Below are 20454 nucleotides of genomic sequence, written 5' to 3' on the forward strand. Positions count from 1 at the left end.
CTGACCCACTGGGAAAGTGATGAAAGAAATAAAAGCTGAAATAAATCATTCTCTCTACTATTATTCTGACATTTCACATTCTTAAAATAAAGTAGTGATCCTAACTGACCTAAGACAGGGAATGTTTTCTAGGATTAAATGTCAGGAATTGTGAAAAACTGAGTTTAAATCTATTTGGCTCAGGTGTATGTAAACTTCTGACTTCAACTGTATAACCCCATCGACTCTCCAATAATAATGAGGCAGCCAACAGAGAGGAAGGCATCACCCTGACACAGTGCTGTCAAGAAAAGAAACCTCTCCCTCAATGTCGCAAAAACAAAGGAGCTGGTTGTGCACGACAGGAGGAATGGAGACGGGCTAACCCCTATTGACATCAATGGATTTGGGGTTGAGAGGGTGAACAGCTTCAAGTTCCTCAGCATCTACATCACCGAGGATCTCACGTGGCCTGTACACACCGGCTGTGGTGAAAAATGCACAACAGCGTCCCCTTCACCTCAGACGGTTGAAGAAGTTCGGTGCGGGCCCACAAATCCTGAGGACTTTCTACAGGGGCATAATTGAGAGCATCCTGACTGGCTGCATCACTGCCTGGTATGGGAACTGTACTTCCCTCAATCGCAGGACCCTGCAGAGAGTGGTGTGGACAGCCCGGTGCATCTGTAGATGTGAACTTCCCACCATTCAGGACATTTACAGAGACAGGGGTGTAAAAAGGGCCCGAAGGATCATTGGGGACCCGAGTCACCCCAACCACAAACTGTTCCAGCTGCTACCATCCGGGAAATGGTACCGCAGCATAAAAGCCAGGACCAACAGGCTCCGGGACAGCTTCTTCCACCAGGCTATCAGTCTGATTAACTCACGCTGACACAACTGTATTTCAATGTTATATTGACCATCCCGCTGCACGTACTATTTATTATAAATGACTATAAACTGCACCTGGTTTAACGCAAAAGGTTACTCCTCCTGTACGCAAAGGACGCAAGTTATGGAGTCACTTCGAATTCAAATCTCGCCACCAACGCCGGTGAGAGTAATCCTGATTCCGACTCGACGGGCTGGCCAGCTCTGGATCTAAACTGTGGAACTTGCGAGCTGTAACTGCCCGGACGAGCCCAGCATTTGGGACTTTACGAAAGGCCTGACTGAAGAACCGGGAAGACAACGTTCCCCACCCTGCTCTCGTCACCTCCTCACAGGATCCAATCAGCTTCTGAGGAGGCGACGACCCACCCCCCACCCCCCCGCAACCCCGTGCCTTGCCGCCACCATTCCCCATGGCTTCACACCCCACCGCCCCGACCCCACTCACACAACCCCGGTCACTCACCCAGCTTCTGGTGTCGCTCGGTCACGGCCTGGTGGGCGACCCGCAGTTCGCCGTACCCCTCCATCAGCCGCGCCTTCCCCCTCTCCAGGCGGGGCTGCAGCTCCAGGTTGGACTCGGCCAGGCTGCGGTTGGTGGCCAGGGACATCTCCCGCTCCAGTTGCAGGTTCTGGACCTGGGGGCGGGGAAGAGAAGTTTGGGGGTGTTATTACTCTCTTTCAATCTTTTTTTTCCCCTCGAAGTTTTAGATTTGATCAGAAAATCTTTCTTTTTTGGTCATATCCTCAAAATGGACTGCCCCCGTCCTTTTGTTTTGTATAGTGCAGTGGTTTTTTTTTTCTTTTCATTTAAAACCCAATGTTTTTTCCTTTCTCTTCATGAACTGCTAAGAAGAGAATTGTTATTTTCATTTTTTTTATTACATATGTTTTATACTAGTTTAACAATATCTATGATTTTGACAATGTCCATCTTAATCTTGGTTTATACTAGATTAGATTAGGTTATGAGGACACTCAGTCCCCGTTTATTGTCATTTAGTAATGCATGCATTAAAAAATGATACAATGATACAATGACGTGGTAAGGCGATTGTGGGGGCAGAGAAAGTGACAGGGGTGGATGGCAGAAGCCACTGACATTAGAAGGGCAAGAGTAGGACACACATCGTGAACGGTGGGGAGTGTTGAGGGGGGAGGGACCTCTGTGTACTAGGGCAGGACACACACCGTGAACAGTGGGGGAGTGTCGAGGGGCAGAGGCACCTCGGCGTACGAGGGTCGGACACGGACCGTGAATGGTGGGGGAGTGTCAAGGGACAGAGGGACCTCGGTGTTCAAAGGCAGGACACATAGCATGAAGGGTGGGGAGTGTCGAGGAGTAGAGAGATCACCCCTATAGCCGTCCCTTTCAACAATAAGTACTCAGCTTTGGGTACTGTTGGGGTGGGGCGGGGAGAACTATCTATAAACCGTGCCTCTGGTACTGAGTCTGACCCTGTGGCTCAGAACGGGAGGGAACAGAAGGGGACGGCAGCAATAACCGGGGACTCCACAGTTAGGGGGACAGAGAGACAACTCTGTGGACGCGAAAAAGAAACACGGATGGAAGTTTGTCTCCCAGGTGCCAGGGTCCACGATGTTTCCGAACGCCTCCACAATATCCTGAAAAGGGAGGGTAACCAGCCAAGAGGTGTGGTATAAATTGGTACCAACGACAAGAGGTAGAAATAGGGAGGAGGTCCGGAAAACAGAATGCAGTGAGTTAGGAAAGAAGCCGAGAAGCAGGACCGCAAGGGTACTAATCTCAGGATTTCAGTCTGTGCCACACAACACTGAGGATAGGAATAGAATGAGATGGCATGGCTGAAGAATTGGTGCAGGGTGCAGGAATTCAGATTTCTGGTTTATTGGGACCTCTTCTGGGGCCGGTGTGACCTGTACGAAAGGGATGGGCTGCACTTGAATCTGAGGGCGACCGATATTCTTGCGGGCCATGGTTACGAGAGCTGTTGGGAGTGGTTTAAACAGATATGGCAGGGGGATGGGAACCAGTATGATAGAGCTGGGGATGAGCTGGCAGGTTTACAAGTAGATAATGTGTGTAACATGAATGTAAGCTTATGACTGGGTACAAACGCAGACAGAGCAAAGAGCTAAATAGCACCGTGGAGATGAAATTCAAAAAGGGTGAAGAACACAGGACTGAAGATGCTATATGAAGACCATGAGATATAGCAGCAGAATTATGCATCTGGCCCATCGAGCCTGCTCCACCATTCAATCATGGCTGATCCTTTTGTCCCCTCCTCAGGCCCATTCCCCGATCATTTCCCCATAACCTCTGATGCTGCGTCCAATCAATAATCTATCGATCTCTGTCTTAAATACACCCAACAGCCTCCACAGCTGCATGTGGCAACACATTCCACAAATTCACCACCCCACTGGCTAAAGAAATTTCTCCGCATCTCTGTTTTAAATGGGCACCCCTCCATCCTGAGGCTGCGCCCTCTTGTCCTAGACTCCCCCACCACGGGATACGTCCTTTCCACATCCACTCTGTCCAGGCTTTTCAACATTCGAGAGGTTTCAATGAGATCCCCCTCTCATCCTTCTGAATTCCAGAGAGTACACACCCAAAACTGTTCTTAATACTCAAGGTGAGGCCTCACCGGTGCCTTTTAAAGCCACAGCATCACATCCCTGCTCTTATGTTGAAGACCTCGTAAAATGAAGACTAACATGGCATTTGCCTTCCTCACCACGAACTCAACCTGCAAGTTAACCTTTAGGGTGTTCTGCACGAGGATTCTCAAGTCTCTTTGCACCTCAGATCTTTTGATTTTCTCTCCATTAAGAAAATGGTCTGCACATTTATTTCTACTACCTAAGCGCATGACAATGTATTTTCCAACATTGCATTTAATTTTCCCTTTCTTGCCCATTCTCCTAATCTGCCCTTGTCCTTCTGTAGCCTACCTGTTTCCTGAACACTACCTGCCCCTCAGCCAATCTTTATGTCATCTGCCAACTTGGCAAAAAAGCCATCTATTCCGTCATTTAAGTCATTGATATACAGGATAAAAAGAATCTGTGCGTAAACCGACCCCTGTGGAACAGCCCTGGAAAATTAAAATGCGAGTAGCATTTGGAATAAGGTGGATGAACTCGTGTCACAATTAGAGATTGGTCGGTGTGACATTGCGGGCATCACTGAGTCGGGGCTGAAAGACGGCCATAGTTGGGAACTTAATAGTAGAGGATACACTTTGTATCGAAAGGACAGGCAGGAAGGCCTAGGGGCGATGCGGTTCTGTTGGTAAGAGATGGAATTACATTTTTAGAAAGAGGTGACACAGGGTCAGAGAATATTGAATCTTTGTGGGTGGAGTTAAGAAACTGCAAGGGTGAAAAACCATTATGGGAATCATATGTAGGCCTCCAAATAGTAGCCAAGATTGTTGTTGAGATTGCAAAGGGAGCTGGAAAAGGCTTGTAGTAAGGGCGATGACACAATTGTAGTGGGGGACTTCAATTGGGAAAATCAAGTTGGTGTCGGATCACAAGAGGGGGAAATTTTGCTGAATGCCTACGAGGTGGCCTTGTAGAGCGGCTTGTGCTCGAGCCTAGTCAGGGAAATGGGCAGAGGAGTGGCTGACAGGCAGGAGGCAGCGAGTGGGAATAAACCAATGGTTGACTGGTGGTGTACCTCGGGGGTCAGTATTGGGACCGCTACTTTTCTCATTGCTTGTCAATGATTTACAGTAGATAATGGAATCGACAGCTGCGTGGCAAAGTCTGCAGATGATACGGCGATAGGTGGAGGGGGTAGATAGTGCTGAGGAAGCAATGCGATCGCAACAGGACTCGGACAAATTGGAAGAATGGGCAAAAATGTTGCAGCTGGACGACAGCAGCGGCCCCCAACCACCAGTACGGGGCCGCAAAGCACGTGCTACCGGGCCGCGAGGGAACGATACCAGTCAGCTGCACCTTTCCTCATTCCCTGTCACGCACTGTTCAACTTGAACACAGGGTTGCCAACTGTCCCGTAGTAGCTGGGACATCCCGTATATTGGGCTAAATTGGTTTGTCCCATACAGGACCGCCCTTGTCCCGTATTTCCCCCGCTGAGGTAGAGCGTTCCTATGAAACCTTTCGGGCCGAAATAGTGTAAAGCGAAGAAGCAATTACCATTAATTTATGTGGAAGAAATTTTTGAGCGTTCCCAGACCCAAAAAATAACCTACCAAATAACACATAAAACCAAAAATAATTAACACTAACATATAGTAAAAGCAGGAATGATACGATAAATACACAGCCTATATAAAGTAGAAATAATGTATGTATAGTGTGGTCCGGAAGATGAAGGCAAAACTGATTTGGGGGGGGGCGGGGGAAATCGGCACGTACACACATGCGCACATCACATGCGCAGTCATGCGTGTCCCACACAGGTGCCCGCGCAAGGCTTCATGGTCATGGTAGTCTTTCCCGGGGTAAAGTGTCCCGGGATTTGACTGTTACTTTTGTCCCCTATTTGGGAGTGAGAAAGTTGGCAACCCGAACTGTAAAAGACATGTTGAGCTGAGTTTAACCCTACTTGAACACACCCCCACCCCCAGTCGGCCGGTCCGCAAGAATATTGTCAATATTAAACCGGTCCGCGTTGCAAAAAAGGTTGGGGACCCCTGGACTAAAGTGTTGGGAAATGTATTACAATTCATTTCGGGAGAAGGAAAAATAGTGCAGATGTGTATCGAAATTGGGAGAGGGTTCAAAAGCACCAGAGGTGCAGAGGGACGTGGTGGGGGTCTCTGTGCAAGACTCCCAGGAGGTTAATTTACAGGTTGAGTCTGTGGTAAGGAGGGCGAATGCAATGCTGGGATTTATTTCAAGGGGACTGGAATATGAAAACAAGAAGATAACGCTGAGGCTTTATAAGACACTAATCAGGCCGCACGTGGAGTGTTGTCAACAGTTTGGGGCCCCATGTCTCTGAAATGATCTGTGCCACTGGAGAGAGTCCACAGGAGGTTCACGAGGATGATTCTGCGAATGAAGGGGTTAACATATGAGGAGCGTTTGGCAGCTTTGGGGGTGGACTCGCTGGAATTTAGAAGAATGTGGGGAAATCTCAGTGAAACCTACCGAATGTTGAAAGGACTAGAGAGGGTGGATGCGGAGAGGATGTTTCCCGTGGTGGGGGTATCCAGAACTGGATAGGGCACAGCCTCAAAGTTGAGGGGCCACTCCTTAGAACAGAGGGAAGGAGGAATCTTTCAGTCAGAGAGCAGTGAATCTGTGGAAGGCTCTGCCACAGACCACGGTGGAGCCCAAGCCCGTGGGTGTATTTAATCCAGAAATTGATCGCTTCCTGATCAGTCAGGGCACCGTCCAGCACCCAGGGTATGCCCTCGTCTCACTGTTACCATCAGGTAGGAGGTACAGAAGCCTGAAGGCACACACTCAGCGATTCAGGAACAGCTTCTTCCCCTCTGTCATCAGATTCCTAAATGGACTTCGAATTCTTGGACACTACCTCATCTCACTTTTTTAACATAGAGTATTTCTGTTTTTTGCAAGTTTGATTTACTTGTTTACTTATTATTACTATTTTTATTTCATTTATTATTTTTTCCCCTCTTCTAGATTATGTAATGCATTGAACTGCTGCTGTTAAATGAACAATTTTCATGTCACATGCCGGTGATAATAAACCTGATTCTGATTCAAAGGATATGGATTCGCAGAGCGGAATGGCCGAATTCTGCTCCCATGTCTTATGATGTACGAGAGTAGGACACACGAACCTTGAATGATTGGGAGTACTGAGTGACAGAGGGAACTCGGTGTACGAGGGTAGGACACACACCGTGAACGGTAGGGAGAGTCGAGGGACAGAGGGACCTCAGGGTACGAGGGTAAGACATACACTGTGAACGGTGGGGAGTCTCGAGAGACAGAGTGTACTCAGTGTATGAAGATAAGACATACACAGTGAACAGTAGGGAGAGTCGAGGGACAGAGGGACCTTGGCGTAGGAGGGTAGGACACACACCGTGGACAGTGGGGAGTGTCGAGAGACGGAGGGAACTCGGTGTGCAAGGGTAGGACACACCCCATGATGGAGGGCAGTGTTGAGGGACGGAGGGACCTCGGTGTATGAGGCTCGTACACCCACTGCGACGGGGGGGGGGGTTGTTGAGAATTCACATCAGCGCCACTGACGTCCGCTGGGTCGGTCAGTGCATGGGAGAGTTTCAGTTCTCCGGGCCAAACAGGTCCAGCTCACTGGACAAAACAGGCCTTGGCCGGGCCGTTTCCCTGCGACACATGGGTTGGGCAAGTGCTGGAGGCTTTGAGAAGATCTAGTAGAGGGCGAGGGAAACCTTGACGGTGGTGTAAAACAGAGTTGTAGGATAACGACAGAGGCTCAGCCAATGTCATTTACTACACAGAAAAAAAATACAAATGCCCAAAAAAAAAATCCCAAGAGAGCTTGTGACTTACTGGAACGTGAATTTATTTTCACACTTCCCTGTCTTGCTTTCATTTTTCAACTTGATACTTCCTTAATTTCGTCACAGACACGGAGGAGGAGAAGGTGTGACCGGTTACTTTCAAAGCGGAAATAACCTCGCGCGAACTTTTGTACCGAGCTGGGGGTGGGGGAGAAGCTGATGCTCGAGAGGGTGGCTGGATCAGGGAACGCTGAGGGACAGAGGGACCATGGTGCATGAGGGTAGGACACGCACCGTGAACGGTGGGGAGTGTCGAGGTTCAGAGGAACCATGGTGCATGAGGGTAGGACACACACCATGAACGGTGGGGATTGTCGAGGGACAGAGGGAACTCGGTGTACGAGGGCAGGACACGCACCGTGAACGGTGGGGATTGTCGAGGGTCAGAGAGCCCTCGGTGTACGAGGGTGGGACACGCACCATGAACGGTGGGGAGTGTCGAGGGACTGAGGGACCTTCGTGTATGAGGGTAGGACACGCACCGTGAACAGTGGGGAGCGTCGAGGGACAGAGGGAACTCGGTGTACGAGGGCAGGACACGCACCGTGAACGGTGGGGATTGTCGAGGGTCAGAGAGCCCTCGGTGTATGAGGGTGGGACACGCACCGTGAACAGTGGGGAGTGTCGAGGGACTGAGGGACCTTCGTGTATGAGGGTAGGACACGCACCGTGAACGGTGGGGAGCGTCGAGGGACAGAGGGAACTCGGCATACGAGGGTCGGACATGCACCGTGAACGGTGGGGAGTGTCGAGGGACTGAGGGACCTGGGGGTACGAGGGCAGGACACGCACCGTGAACGGTGGGGATTGTCGAGGGTCAGAGAGCCCTCGGTGTATGAGGGTGGGACACGCACCGTGAACGGTGGGGAGTGTCGAGGGACTGAGGGACCTTCGTGTATGAGGGTAGGACACGCACCGTGAACGGTGGGGAGCGTCGAGGGACAGAGGGAACTCGGCATACGAGGGTCGGACATGCACCGTGAACGGTGGGGAGTGTCGAGGGACTGAGGGACCTGGGGGTACGAGGGCAGGACACGCACCGTGAACGGTGGGGATTGTCGAGGGTCAGAGAGCCCTCGGTGTATGAGGGTGGGACACGCACCGTGAACGGTGGGGAGTGTCGAGGGACTGAGGGACCTTCGTGTATGAGGGTAGGACACGCACCGTGAACGGTGGGGAGTGTCGAGGGACTGAGGGACCTGGGGGTACGAGGGCAGGACACGCACCGTGAACGGTGGGGATTGTCGAGGGTCAGAGAGCCCTCGGTGTACGAGGGTGGGACACGCACCGTGAACGGTGGGGAGTGTCGAGGGACTGAGGGACCTTCGTGTATGAGGGTAGGACACGCACCGTGAACAGTGGGGAGCGTCGAGGGACAGAGGGAACTCGGCATACGAGGGTCGGACATGCACCGTGAACGGTGGGGAGTGTCGAGGGACTGAGGGACCTGGGGGTACGAGGGCAGGACACGCACCGTGAACGGTGGGGATTGTCGAGGGTCAGAGAGCCCTCGGTGTACGAGGGTGGGACACGCACCGTGAACGGTGGGGAGTGTCGAGGGACTGAGGGACCTTCGTGTATGAGGGTAGGACACGCACCGTGAACGGTGGGGATTGTCGAGGGACAGAGGGAACTCGGCGTACGAGGGTCGGACATGCACCGTGAACGGTGGGGAGTGTCGAGGGACTGAGGGACCTGGGGGTACGAGGGCAGGACACGCACCGTGAACGGTGGGGATTGTCGAGGGTCAGAGAGCCCTCGGTGTACGAGGGTGGGACACGCACCGTGAACGGTGGGGATTGTCGAGGGTCAGAGAGCCCTCGGTGTACGAGGGTGGGACACGCACCGTGAACGGTGGGGAGTGTCGAGGGACTGAGGGACCTTCGTGTATGAGGGTAGGACACGCACCGTGAACGGTGGGGAGCGTCGAGGGACAGAGGGAACTCGGCGTACGAGGGTCGGACATGCACCGTGAACGGTGGGGAGTGTCGAGGGACTGAGGGACCTGGGGGTACGAGGGCAGGACACGCACCGTGAACGGTGGGGATTGTCGAGGGTCAGAGAGCCCTCGGTGTACGAGGGTGGGACACGCACCGTGAACGGTGGGGAGTGTCGAGGGACTGAGGGACCTTCGTGTATGAGGGTAGGACAAGCAACGTGAACGGTGGGGATTGTCGAGGGACAGAGGGAACTCGGCGTACGAGGGTCGGACATGCACCGTGAACGGTGGGGAGTGTCGAGGGTCAGAGAGCCCTCGGTGTACGAGGGTAGGACACGCACCGTGAACGGTGGGGATTGTCGAGGGTCAGAGAGCCCTCGGTGTACGAGGGTGGGACACGCACCGTGAACGGTGGGGATTGTCGAGGGTCAGAGAGCCCTCGGTGTACGAGGGTGGGACACGCACCGTGAACGGTGGGGAGCGTCGAGGGACAGAGGGAACTCGGCGTACGAGGGCAGGACATGCACCGTGAACGGTGGGGAGTGTCGAGGGACTGAGGGACCTGGGGGTACGAGGGCAGGACACGCACCGTGAACGGTGGGGATTGTCGAGGGTCAGAGAGCCCTCGGTGTACGAGGGTGGGACACGCACCGTGAACGGTGGGGATTGTCGAGGGTCAGAGAGCCCTCGGCATACGAGGGTCGGACATGCACCGTGAACGGTGGGGAGTGTCGAGGGACAGAGGGAACTCGGCGTACGAGGGTCGGACATGCTCACCTCCTCGCTGTCCAGCACCAGCGCCTTCATCTTCTCGTCATCGTCCAGCACCTGCTGCAGCTCCTCGGGGCTCAACGCTCGGAGTTTGTTCAGCAGGGGAACCGGCAGCTGGCTGTCCAAGGGGATCTGAGGGGGCAGGAGAGGGGTTATGCGGGTGGGGAGCAACTCCCTCCTCGCTGCCTGCCGTGTCCCCCCCCCAACCTCGCCTGTGCGCACCAAACCCTCGCCGACCCCCCGCCTCCTCAGCGCCCCGCTTCATAACTCCCCCCGCCCCTTCCCAACCAAACCCGCCCCCCCACCACCACTCGCTGCCCCTCTCCTGTGGCTCGATGAGCCCCCGCAGCTACCTGCTGGCCGGACATGGTGGCTCACGAGGTTCGACCCAGACCGCCGGGAGGTGGCGAAGTCCTCCCCCAGGTCTCTCCCCAGTGCAGGGGGGGGTGATGGTGGGGTCCCGGCTCTTGGGCCCGGGGATCCGGAAGCGGGGCGAGGGTGCTGGCTCCCAGTCGGTGGTGGACAGTCCCTCCTAGAGTGCCGTGAAGCAGTGCGCTCCCCCTCAGCCGAAGCCGTCCCAGCACATGGTGTCCGTTGGGGAGAGGGGAGCGAACGAGTCGGGACGGGTCGCTGTCAAACTCGAGCCGGGATCCCTCAGGTCGAAAGGCCTCTCGCAGCCTCTTCTGTGGTCGCGGATTTCCTGGGTATACCGATGCACCCACTTCCTAAATGCTGGGTGGGGAAGAAAGGCAGCATTAATTTCCCGAATCCAGCACCCCTCAAGGCCCAGGGCAGATCCCGAAACCCCGTGTCCTGCAAAGGTGGCCAAATCCACAACTTCCCAGTTGCATGCCAAAAATCCGGGAGATTCCTGTACTCCACCTCCCTCATAACCTGATCCCCTAGTTCTAGCAGGCGAAGAGCTGGAAGTCCTGAACTCCAGGGGGATTCTTTAAATCCAGTGAATTTCCAAAACAAAACAAAACGCGGGGGGGGGGGGGTGTGTGGAATTCAAAAACTGCACATAACTCAAAATTGAAAGGCCAGATCTAAAATGCAGCGAATTCCCAAAATCCTGATCCCTAAATTGCAGGAGATTCCCTCAATCCACTATTCCAGCATCCAGGGGAATCCTGCACTTGAAAATAAGGAGGGTTCCCTGAAGCAAAACGAGTTTCCTAAGATCCAGGGAATTACAAAGCTCTCAAGCCTGAAATTGCGAATGCACGTCCCGTAAATCCAAGGGCAATCTCCCAAATCCCCATCCCCAACAAATCCTGGGCATCCCCAGGGATTCCCTAAAACCAAGAGGGCGGTCGGGGATTCCTCAGATCCAGTCAGTTTCTAAAGTCCAGGGGATCCCCAAACTCCAGATCCCGAAGTGAAATCGCACAAACTTTCCCGGAAGAGGGGCATGACAGAGGAGATCCCCAAAATCCCGAACTTCCGGGAGTCGGGGGGTGGAAAGAAGAGACGCCACGGCAGGGAAGTGAAATGTCGCCGCCACCGCGGCGGAATCACATGACCGACGGGCCGGTCGCCCCGGGGGACGCAGCCCCCACCTCCCCTCCCCTCCCCTCCAGTCCCTCCCTTCCCCGCAGAATGCCGAAGGGGCCGCAGTCCGAGCCCGAAACCCCCTCACCGCGCAATCGGCCGGCGCAGAACATCACCTCCGCCCTCGCCAACCGCCGCCCACCGAATGACGCCAGAGGTCCGGTATCCGCCCTCTCACATGACACGCCGGCATTCCCACTGGGGGTAGGGGTGCAGCGCCTTCCTGCCCGCCACGCAATCGGTCCTCTCAGATCATCCCCGCCCCACCACCAGCTTAACGCCTGTCCTTCCATTTAATTCTACTTCCTTTATTTGCTCCGCCTTTGCGGGGTATTTTCCTCTCATCTCACAAATATTCCTTCTGAATCACACCCCCTCTCCTGTCCCCAGTCCCAAAACGTCTTTCGCTCGGACACCAACAACCTGGTTGCGGGGGGGGGTGGCTAGTGCGCCTCCCTCAGTGTAGACATAATCTGCAGAGGATCTGATCACAACATGTCAAGTGTGATCTGTCGCCATATAATTACAATACTTGTGCAATACTAAAATTCTGCCCGAGAACATCACCCAAGGTTGAGAGATTACAAATAGTGACACCCCTCCGCTGTGATGGTGGTGTCCCGTTCCTCAGCAACTGCCTGAGGGAACCAGACTGCAGCTGGGGAAGAGCTCCCGATGCTGAAATATTGTTTGCAACTCGTCTGCAAATTAAATTACCAATATAGGTCTGCTGCCTGTTTTATATCAGGAATAGTGTATGAACTGACGCATCCAGTTACATCAGGCGGAAGTGGCAGCTATAAGATTAATGTTCAGATTGACAGCTCCCCCCCCCCCTCGCAGGACTGAGCTGTGGAGGGCCCACCCCACTGGGTTGATGGAGGAGTTTCAAGTGACGTTGCAGCCGGAAGAAGTGAAGCCTCCATCTTGGATCGGTGCGACGAGGTCAGCAGCCCGGAGCCAATGTGGGTACCAAACGAAAGCAGAGGTCAGGTGCCGGTCACCACGTTGTAAAAGTAAATAAATAAATAAATGGCAAACAACAGGAATTCTGCAGATGCTGGAAATTCAAGCAACACACATCAAAGTTGCTGGTGAACGCAGCAGGCCAAGCAGCATCTATAGGAAGAGGCGCAGTCGACGTTTCAGGCCGAGACCCTTCGTCAAATAAATGGCTCTGTTTTTATTAACGAAGCAGGGGAAACCATTAGAAGAGCGAGGATTAGTGCCTTATTAGTGCCACGAACTCCAAATTCTTCTGATTTAAGATTAAAGATTGTTTAATATCAATTCAGTACACAAGTGTAAAGAAGAGCGAAATGATCGATACTCCGGATCCGCTGCAGCACACAAAAACACAAATAAACATAAATGCAGAAGCTAACTTGCATGCCTGCACACTGATTGTACCTTCCGGTACAATGCTCCCACGGTCGATATCTCTGGATAGACCCATGAAGCCATACTTTTCATGGGGTGGCTCCAAGACTCGAGGCGGCCGCTAACCTCGGCGAGCTACGGCACCTCGATGACTACACCGGCCTTCCACCAGTGAATTGCTCCAAGGGGAGACTGACGAGACGACCACAGGACCACTTATATTCCCAGCCCCAAGATGAGCATCCGGTGCTTATGGTTAAGTCCAACCGAAACAAGGGACAGCCGAAAGACCAGAAGTCCGGAGTCCCAGAGCGGATCGTGAACTGGAATCCGGACTTCGGACTGGACCATGACAGATTCTGGAACTGTTGGAGCCTGCGATTTGCAGTCTGGAAGACCGTTTGGGTGTTTTGGCGCTCCGCAGTCTCCAAGAGGATTCCAGGAAGCAGAGGCAGCGTGCGGCGAGACGGCTGTGGGACGGGCTGCCAGCCGATGTTCGACTCCATTTTGCTGATTAAAGTTTCCATTGTTCGTCGATTAAAGCGATGGGGAGACTGAAACATCGAGGCGAATGTGGAAGGTGAGTGCAATCTGCCGGGTTTTGATCGCTGGTGGGGTCGCTCTGCTACAGTGGAGGGGAGACTGCCTTTTGTTCTCTGGTGGGATCACTCTGCTACCATGGAGAGGGGAGGCTGCCTTTTGATCACTGGTGTGATCTCACTGCTGCTGGGGAGTGGAGACTCCCTATTGATCTCTGGTGGGATCACTGTGCTGCCAGAGAGGGGAGACTACCTTTTCATTGCTCTGCAGCTGGAGAACATAGAATAGTACAGTACAGTACAGGCCCTTTGGCCCAAAATGTTGTGCCAACCCTCAAACCCTGCCTCCCATATAAGGCCCCACCTTAAATTCCAGCATATACCTGTCTAGTAGTCTCTGAAACTTCACTACTGTATCTGCCTCCACCACTGACTCAGGCAGTGCATTCCACGCACCAACCACTCTCTGAGTGAAAAACCTTCCTCTGATACCCTTTTGCCAGATGGCAGGAGGGAGAAGAGTTTGTATGAGGGGTGCGTGGGGTCCTTCACAATGCTGTTTGCTTTATGGATGCAGCGTGTAGTGTAAATGTCTGTAATGGCGGGAAGAGACACCCCGACGATCTTCTCAGCTGACCTCACTACCTGCTGCAGGGTCTTGCGATCCGAGACGGTGCAATTCCCGAACCAGGCAGTGATGCAGCTGCTCAGGATGCTCTCAATACAACCTCTGTAGAATGTGGTGAGGATGGGGGGTGGGAGATGGACTTTTCTCAGCCTTCGCAGAAAGTAGAGATGCTGCTGGTCTTTCTTGGCTGTGGAGCTGGTGTTGAGGGACCAGGTGAGATTCTTCGCCAGGGCGAACACCAAGAAATCTGGTGCTCTTAACGATCGCAACGGGGGTGCCTGACTGCTTGGGGAAAGTAGCCTCCTCTGAGGCTGGCGGGCCTTCATCCTGATGGGAGTGGCACAAACAGTCCATGAGCAGGCTGGGTGGGAAACCTCATGATGTTCCCGGCCCCCCTTCTGTACGCGTGTCCTCGTTTGCGGGTGCGCTGGGCAGTTCCGGCGGCCAGCTGTGGAGCTCCCCCAAGTCCGCCGCAGTGCGCTTTCCCAACTGACCAGTGGTGCAGCCTGTTAAAGGCCGATTTATACTTTTGCGTCAAATAGACGCCGTAACCTACGCAAGCGGCCTTCGTGCGTTGAGCATTTATACTTGCGCGTTGGTGCTCTGCGTCGCTCTGCAATGTGCGCATGTCACGCATGCGCGCACACACACAAACACCTGCCCGCGCAAGGCTTCATGGTCATGGTAGTCTTTCTCGGGGTAAACAAGTTTAAAGCGAGCGTCTTTTTTAACCGTAAAAGCGAATTGTGCCCTCCATAACGCCCTCTCCTGCGCGTCTGCGAGCCGGGGTCAGTGAAGATGGGCCTGGTCCGGCTCTCTAATCAGAGACAGAATCGGTAGCACCAACCCAGCTGTTGAAATTCTCCTGCACCTAATAAAGTGCACCCCCAGGCCCCCGCCCCGAGAGTGCCGCTCGTCGCCTTCTGCCGCGGTGGCCCGGTCACTTCAAGGATCGACGTGAAGAGATGCTCCTCTGCGCACCGCCATTGCAGCGCATGTTTATCTCAGCATCTGCCGCTTTGAACCAGTGTCATGCTCCGCTCCGGAAAGGGCGTATTCCGGTCCATCGATCCTTGCTCCAGGTTTTCCTGTCTACCGTGTTTCTGTTCCTCTTGAGCACTAACTGAGACAGCTGATGCCCGTTGGGGCTGGCTGCATAAATACCTCCAGAGACCGGGGCGTGGGTGCTGGATTGTTCTTGTCCTTACTGCTCGTATCCCTTCCCCTGCCTTCTGTTTCCTCGCCTGAAGCCTTGCCTTGTCTTGCCGGTAACTCTCGCCTCGTCTCGCCTGCAGTCTTGTCCTGGAGCCACCCTGTACCTAGCTCCCTTCCTGTCCCATGCCTCCGTCGGGTGGTGAACCGCGCCCTGCCCCGGAGGAGCCGGCCTAGCCTCAAACCCGAAGACCCCAGCCTCGCGTCGCCTCAAGTCTCCGACTCCAGCCTCCAGCCTCCAACCTCGCGTCGCCTCAAGTCTCCGACTCCAGCCTCCAGCCTCCAACCTCGCCTCACCTCAAGTCTCCTGCCTCCTGCTTCCAGCCTCGCCTCAAGTCTCCTGCCACCAGCCTCCCGCCTCGCCCCGCATCAAGCCTCCTGCCTCCAGCCTCGCCTCGCTTCAAGTCTCTAAGACTCCAGCCTCCAGCCTCACCTCGTCTCAAGTCTCCTGCCTCCATCCTCCAGCCTCGCCTCATCTCAAGTCTCCTGCCTCCAGCCTCCAGCCTCGCCTCGCATCAAGTCTCTTGCCTCCAGCCTCCAACCTCGCCTCGCCTCAAGTCTCCTGCCTCCAGTCTCCTGCAGCCTCCAGCCTTGCCTCGCCTCGCCTCGAGCCTCCAGCCTCCAGCCTCACCTCACCTCCAGTCTCCTGCCTCCAGCCTCCAGCCTCGCCTTGCCACAAGTCTCCTGCCTCCAGCCTCCAGTCTCGCCTCACCTCACCTCAAGCCTCCAGCCTCGACTCATCTCCTGCCTCCAGCCTCCACCCTCGTCTCGCCTGCAGTCTCCTGCCTCCAGCCTCCAGCCTCCAGCCTTGCCTCGCCTCCAGTCTCCTGCCTCCAGCCTCCAGCCTCACCTCACCTCAAGCCTCCAGCCTCGCCTCACCTCAAGTCTCCTGACTCCAGCTTCCAGCCTCGCCTCGCCTCCAGCCTCCAGCCTCCAGCCTCACCTCGCCTCGTCTCCTGCCTCCAGCCTCGCCTCACCTCGTCTCCTGCCTCCAGCCTCCAGCCTCGCCTCACCTCGTCTCCTGTCTCCAGCCTCCAGACTCGCCTCGCCTCACCTCAAGTCTCCTGCCTCCAACCTCGCCTCGCCTCGCATCAAGTCTCCTGCCTCCAGCCTTGCCTCACTTCATGTCTCCTGCCTCCAGCCTCCAGCCTCGCCTCAAGTCTCCTGCAGCCTTCAGCCTCCAGCCTCGCCTCGCCTCAAATCTCCTGCCTCCAGCCTCCAGCCTCACCTCGCCTCGCCTCATCTCCTGCAGCCTCCAGCCTCCAGCCTCGCCTCGCCTCAAATCTCCTGCCTCCAGCCTCCAGCCTCACCTCGCCTCGCCTCATCTCCTGCAGCCTCCAGCCTCCAGCCTCGCCTCGCCTCGCCTCATCTCCTGCAGCCTCCATCCTCCAGCCTCGCCTCGCCTCAAGTCTCTAAGACTCCATTCTCCAGCCTCGCCTCACCTCCAGCATCCAGCCTCCAGCATCGCCTCGCCTCGCCTCAAGCCTCCAGCCTCGCCTCGCCTCGCATCAAGTCTCCTGCCTCCAGCATCGCCTCGCCTCGTCTCCTGCCTCCAGCCTCCAGCATCGCCTCGCCTCGTCTCCTGCCTCCAGCCTCCAGCATCGCCTCGCCTCGTCTCCTGCCTCCAGCCTCCAGCATCGCCTCGCCTCGTCTCCTGCCTCCAGCCTCCAGCATCGCCTCGCCTCGCCTCAAGTCTCCTGCCTCCAGCCTCCAGCCTCGCCTCACATCAATCCTCCAGCCTCCAGCCTCGCCTCACATCAAGTCTCCTGCCTCCAGCCTCCAGCCTCGCCTCGTCTCCTGCCTCCAGCCTCCAGCATCGCCTCGCCTCGCCTCAAGTCTCCTGCCTCCAGCCTCCAGCCTCGCCTCGCCTCAAGTCTCCTGCCTCCAGCCTCCAGCCTCACCTCTTCTCGCCTCGTCTCCTGCAGCCTCCTGCCTCCCGCCTCCAGCCTCGCCTCGCTTCAAGTCTCTAAGACTCCAGCCTCCAGCGTCGCCTCGCATCAAGCCTCCTGCCTCCAGCCTCGCCTCGCATCGTCTCCTGCTTCCAGCCTCCTGCCTCGCCTCACATCAAGTCTCCTGCCTCCAGCCTCCAGCCTCGCCTCACATCAAGTCTCCTGCCTCCAGCCTCCAGCTTTGCCTCAAGCCTCATGCCTCCAGCCTCCAGCCTCCAGCCTCACCTCACATCAAGTCTCCTGCCTCCAGCCTCCAGCTTTGCCTCAAGCCTCATGCCTCCTGACTCCAACCTCCAGCCTCACCTCACATCAAGTCTCCTGCCTCCAGCCTCCAGCCTCACCTCACATCAAGTCTCCTGCCTCCAGCCTCCAGCCTCGCCTCACATCAAGTCTCCTGCCTCCAGCCTCCAGCTTTGCCTCAAACCTCATGCCTCCAGCCTCCATCCTCGCCTCGCCTGAAGGCTGCTGCCTCCAGCCTCCAGCCTCGTCTTGCCTCATGTCTCCTGACTCCAGCCTCCAGCCTCCGCCCTCGCCTCGCCTCAAATCTCCTGCCTCCAGCCTCCATCCTCGCCTTGCCTCAAGTCTCCTGCCTCCAGCCTCGCCTCACCTCGCCTCAAGTCTCCTGCCTCCAGCCTCCACCCTCGCCTCACCTCGTCTCCTGCCTCCAGCCTCCAGCCTCGCCTCGCATCAAATCTCCTGCCTCCAGCCCCGCCTCACTTCGTCTCCTGCCTCCAGCCTCGCCTCGCCTCAAGTCTCCTGCCTCCAGCCTCGCCTCGCCTCAAGTCTCCTGCCTCCAGCCTCCAGCCTCGCCTTGCCTCAAGAATCCTGCCTCCAGCCTCGCCTCGCCTCGCCTCAAGTCTCCTGCCTCCAGCCTCCAGCCTTGCCTCACATCAAGTCTCCTGCCTCCAGCCTCCAGCCTCGCCTCGCATCAAATCTCCTGCCTCCAGCCTCCAGCCTCGCCTCACTTCGTCTCCAGCCTCCAGCCTCGCCTCGCCTCAAGTCTCCTGCCTCCAGCCTCCAGCCTCGCCTCGCCTCAAGACTCCAGCCTCCTGCCTAGCCTGAAGCCTGAAGACTCCAGCCTCTAGCCTCTTGCCAAGCCAGGACAAGTGTCTAGCCTCTAGCTTCTTGCCAAGACATGTCTCTACCCTCTACCCTCTTGCCAAGCCAAGCCATGTCTCTATCCTCTAGCCTATTGCCAATCCAAGCCAAGTCTCTAGCCTCAAGCCTCAAGCCTCAAGCCTCCTGCCTCCTGCCAAGCCTCGTCCTTGCCTAGTTCTGGGGTCCGAGCCAGAGGCAAGACCCAGGTACTGGGTCCTTGTCCAGTCTCTGGCTTGGAGTCTATCCTGCCTCCTGCCTAGCCTGAAGCCTGAAGACTCCAGCCTCTGGCGTCTAGCCTCTTGCCAAGCCAAGCCAAGTGTCTGGCCTCTAGCCTCTTGCCAAGCCAGGCCAAGTCTCTACTGTGACAACAGACCAAATTATTAGAAGATTGATGCCGATAAGAGGACAATGGGGGAACATTCAAAATGCTAATATGAGAGAGATGACAGAGATTACCGAAAGGAGACACAATTCCGAGTATTGTCAGAGACCGGTTGCTTTGAACCCGAACTGTGTGAAGTTTGATGGACAGGCGATACCCCAGCAGGGGGATAAAAGGAACAGGTTCGCTAAGGCACGACACACACCACGAGGTAACGAGAACCTGGAAGCGGTGTGCCCCCAACAAGTTGGTGGGAGTTTTGGAGGTCTGGTCGCGGGACCAGCCATAGACGCACAGGGTGGAAAGATATGGTCGGGCGGGAACCTGCTGTGTGTGTGTCCGCCCTAGCCTGGGTGCCGGGTTCACTGCAGAGGAACGATCGTATCTGGAATGGAGGGGTCACAGTCAGTGACCTCAGAAGACATTACAAAGGGCTCGCCTGAAAGCTAACTGCAAGGAATATCGAAGGTCTGTCTGAATCCGAATTTGCATATTCATTCTCTGTCTCTGTCTCTGTCTCTGTCTCTCTCTCTCTCTCTCTCTCTCTCTCCTTCCCCCCCCCCCCCCCGGCACGATGGCGATTACTGCGAACTGAAACTAAACTGAACTCTTGTGTCACTTGTGACTGATCATTTTACCCCTAGACTTCGATAGATCCTATTATCATCGTTCCGTGTACATGTGTGACTGATCATTTTACCCCTAGACTTGATTGATCCTATTTTCATCGTTCCGTGTACATGTGTGTTCATTCATTGCTAACCTGTTGCATTTATATCCTTACGTTTAGAGTACGGTGTTACTTATTTCTTTAATAAAACTTCCTTAGTTCCAATAATCCAGACTCCAACTAAGTGGTCCATTTCTGTTGGTTTGGCAACCCAGTTATGGGGTACATAACACTACCCTCTACCCTCTTGCCTAGCCAAGCCAAGTCTCTAGCCTCTAGCCTATTGCCAAACCAAGCCAAGTCTCTAGCCTCTAGCCTCAATCATGAAGACTCCAGCCTCGTCCTGCCTGCCTGCCAAGCCTCATCCTTGCCGGCTTCTGGGACCCGAGTCAGAGGCAAGACCCAGATACTGGGTCCTTGTCCAGTCTCTGGCTTGGAGTCCAAGCCCGGGCACCTCGCTCTTTTGTCCAGTCCTGTTCCAGGTTCCTGGTTTTCTTGTCCATGTCCTTGCCATCGCCCTGTATCCTAGTCCTGTCCCTAGTACTTCAGTGTCTGTGTCTTGCACTTGGGTCCGTTCCCAGCCACGCCCGTATGACAACCAGTCTGTAGCGCCTCCCATGAAAAGGGCATTTCTAGCCACAGAATTGCCGCTCACTGGATGTTTCTTTTTTGTCTGTTTTTCTCACCGTTCTCTGCAAACTCTAGAGACCGTTGTGCGTGAAAATCCCAGGAGATCAGCGGTTTCTGAGATTACTCGAACCACCCCATCTGGCACCAACGATCACTCCTCTGTCGAAGTCACTTAGATCACAGTTCCTGCCGCATTCTGCTGTTCGGTCTGAACAGCAACTGAACCTCCTAACCATGTCAGCATGCTCTTATGCATTGAGTTACTGCCATGCGATTGGCTGATTAGATATTAGATGGATGGATACATGGATAGCTAGATGGGTACTTTATTGATCCCA

General features: G+C 55.0%; 2 protein-coding genes across 2 annotated transcripts in view; one reads left to right on the plus strand and one right to left on the minus strand.

The window, feature by feature from the left end:
• Positions 1–11766, minus strand: part of vps37c (VPS37C subunit of ESCRT-I) — a 38156-nt gene extending 26390 nt beyond the window's left edge. Inside the window, exons 1-4 of the mRNA XM_063036776.1 lie at positions 11717–11766; positions 10428–10806; positions 10081–10206; positions 1340–1511 (exon numbers count right to left, since the gene is read on the minus strand). Coding sequence (XP_062892846.1) covers positions 1340–1511; positions 10081–10206; positions 10428–10442 — 313 coding nt within the window. The 5' untranslated portion in view covers positions 10443–10806; positions 11717–11766. The remainder of the gene's footprint in view (positions 1–1339; positions 1512–10080; positions 10207–10427; positions 10807–11716) is intronic.
• A 1787-nt stretch (positions 11767–13553) lies between these two features.
• On the plus strand, positions 13554–20246 carry LOC134339915 (proline-rich protein 36-like). The gene is made up of 3 exons (XM_063036702.1): positions 13554–13588; positions 15808–19284; positions 20192–20246. Exons 1-2 carry the CDS (start codon positions 13554–13556, stop codon positions 17618–17620), a joined length of 1848 nt encoding a protein of 615 aa, XP_062892772.1. The 3' UTR covers positions 17621–19284; positions 20192–20246.
• The last annotated feature ends 208 nt before the right edge of the window (positions 20247–20454 follow it).

The sequence above is a fragment of the Mobula hypostoma genome, chromosome 31, assembly GCF_963921235.1.
Source record: "Mobula hypostoma chromosome 31, sMobHyp1.1, whole genome shotgun sequence".
Lineage (NCBI taxonomy): Eukaryota > Metazoa > Chordata > Chondrichthyes > Myliobatiformes > Myliobatidae > Mobula > Mobula hypostoma.

Bases quoted from the DNA above. Each gene is read 5' to 3' on its own strand.
- LOC134339915 (XM_063036702.1), top strand. From the start codon at position 13,554: ATGGGGAGACTGAAACATCGAGGCGAATGTGGAAG. The intron at 13,589-15,807 runs GTGAGTGCAATC...CTAAGACTCCAG, and splicing joins CATCGAGGCGAATGTGGAAG to CCTCCAGCCTCACCTCGTCT.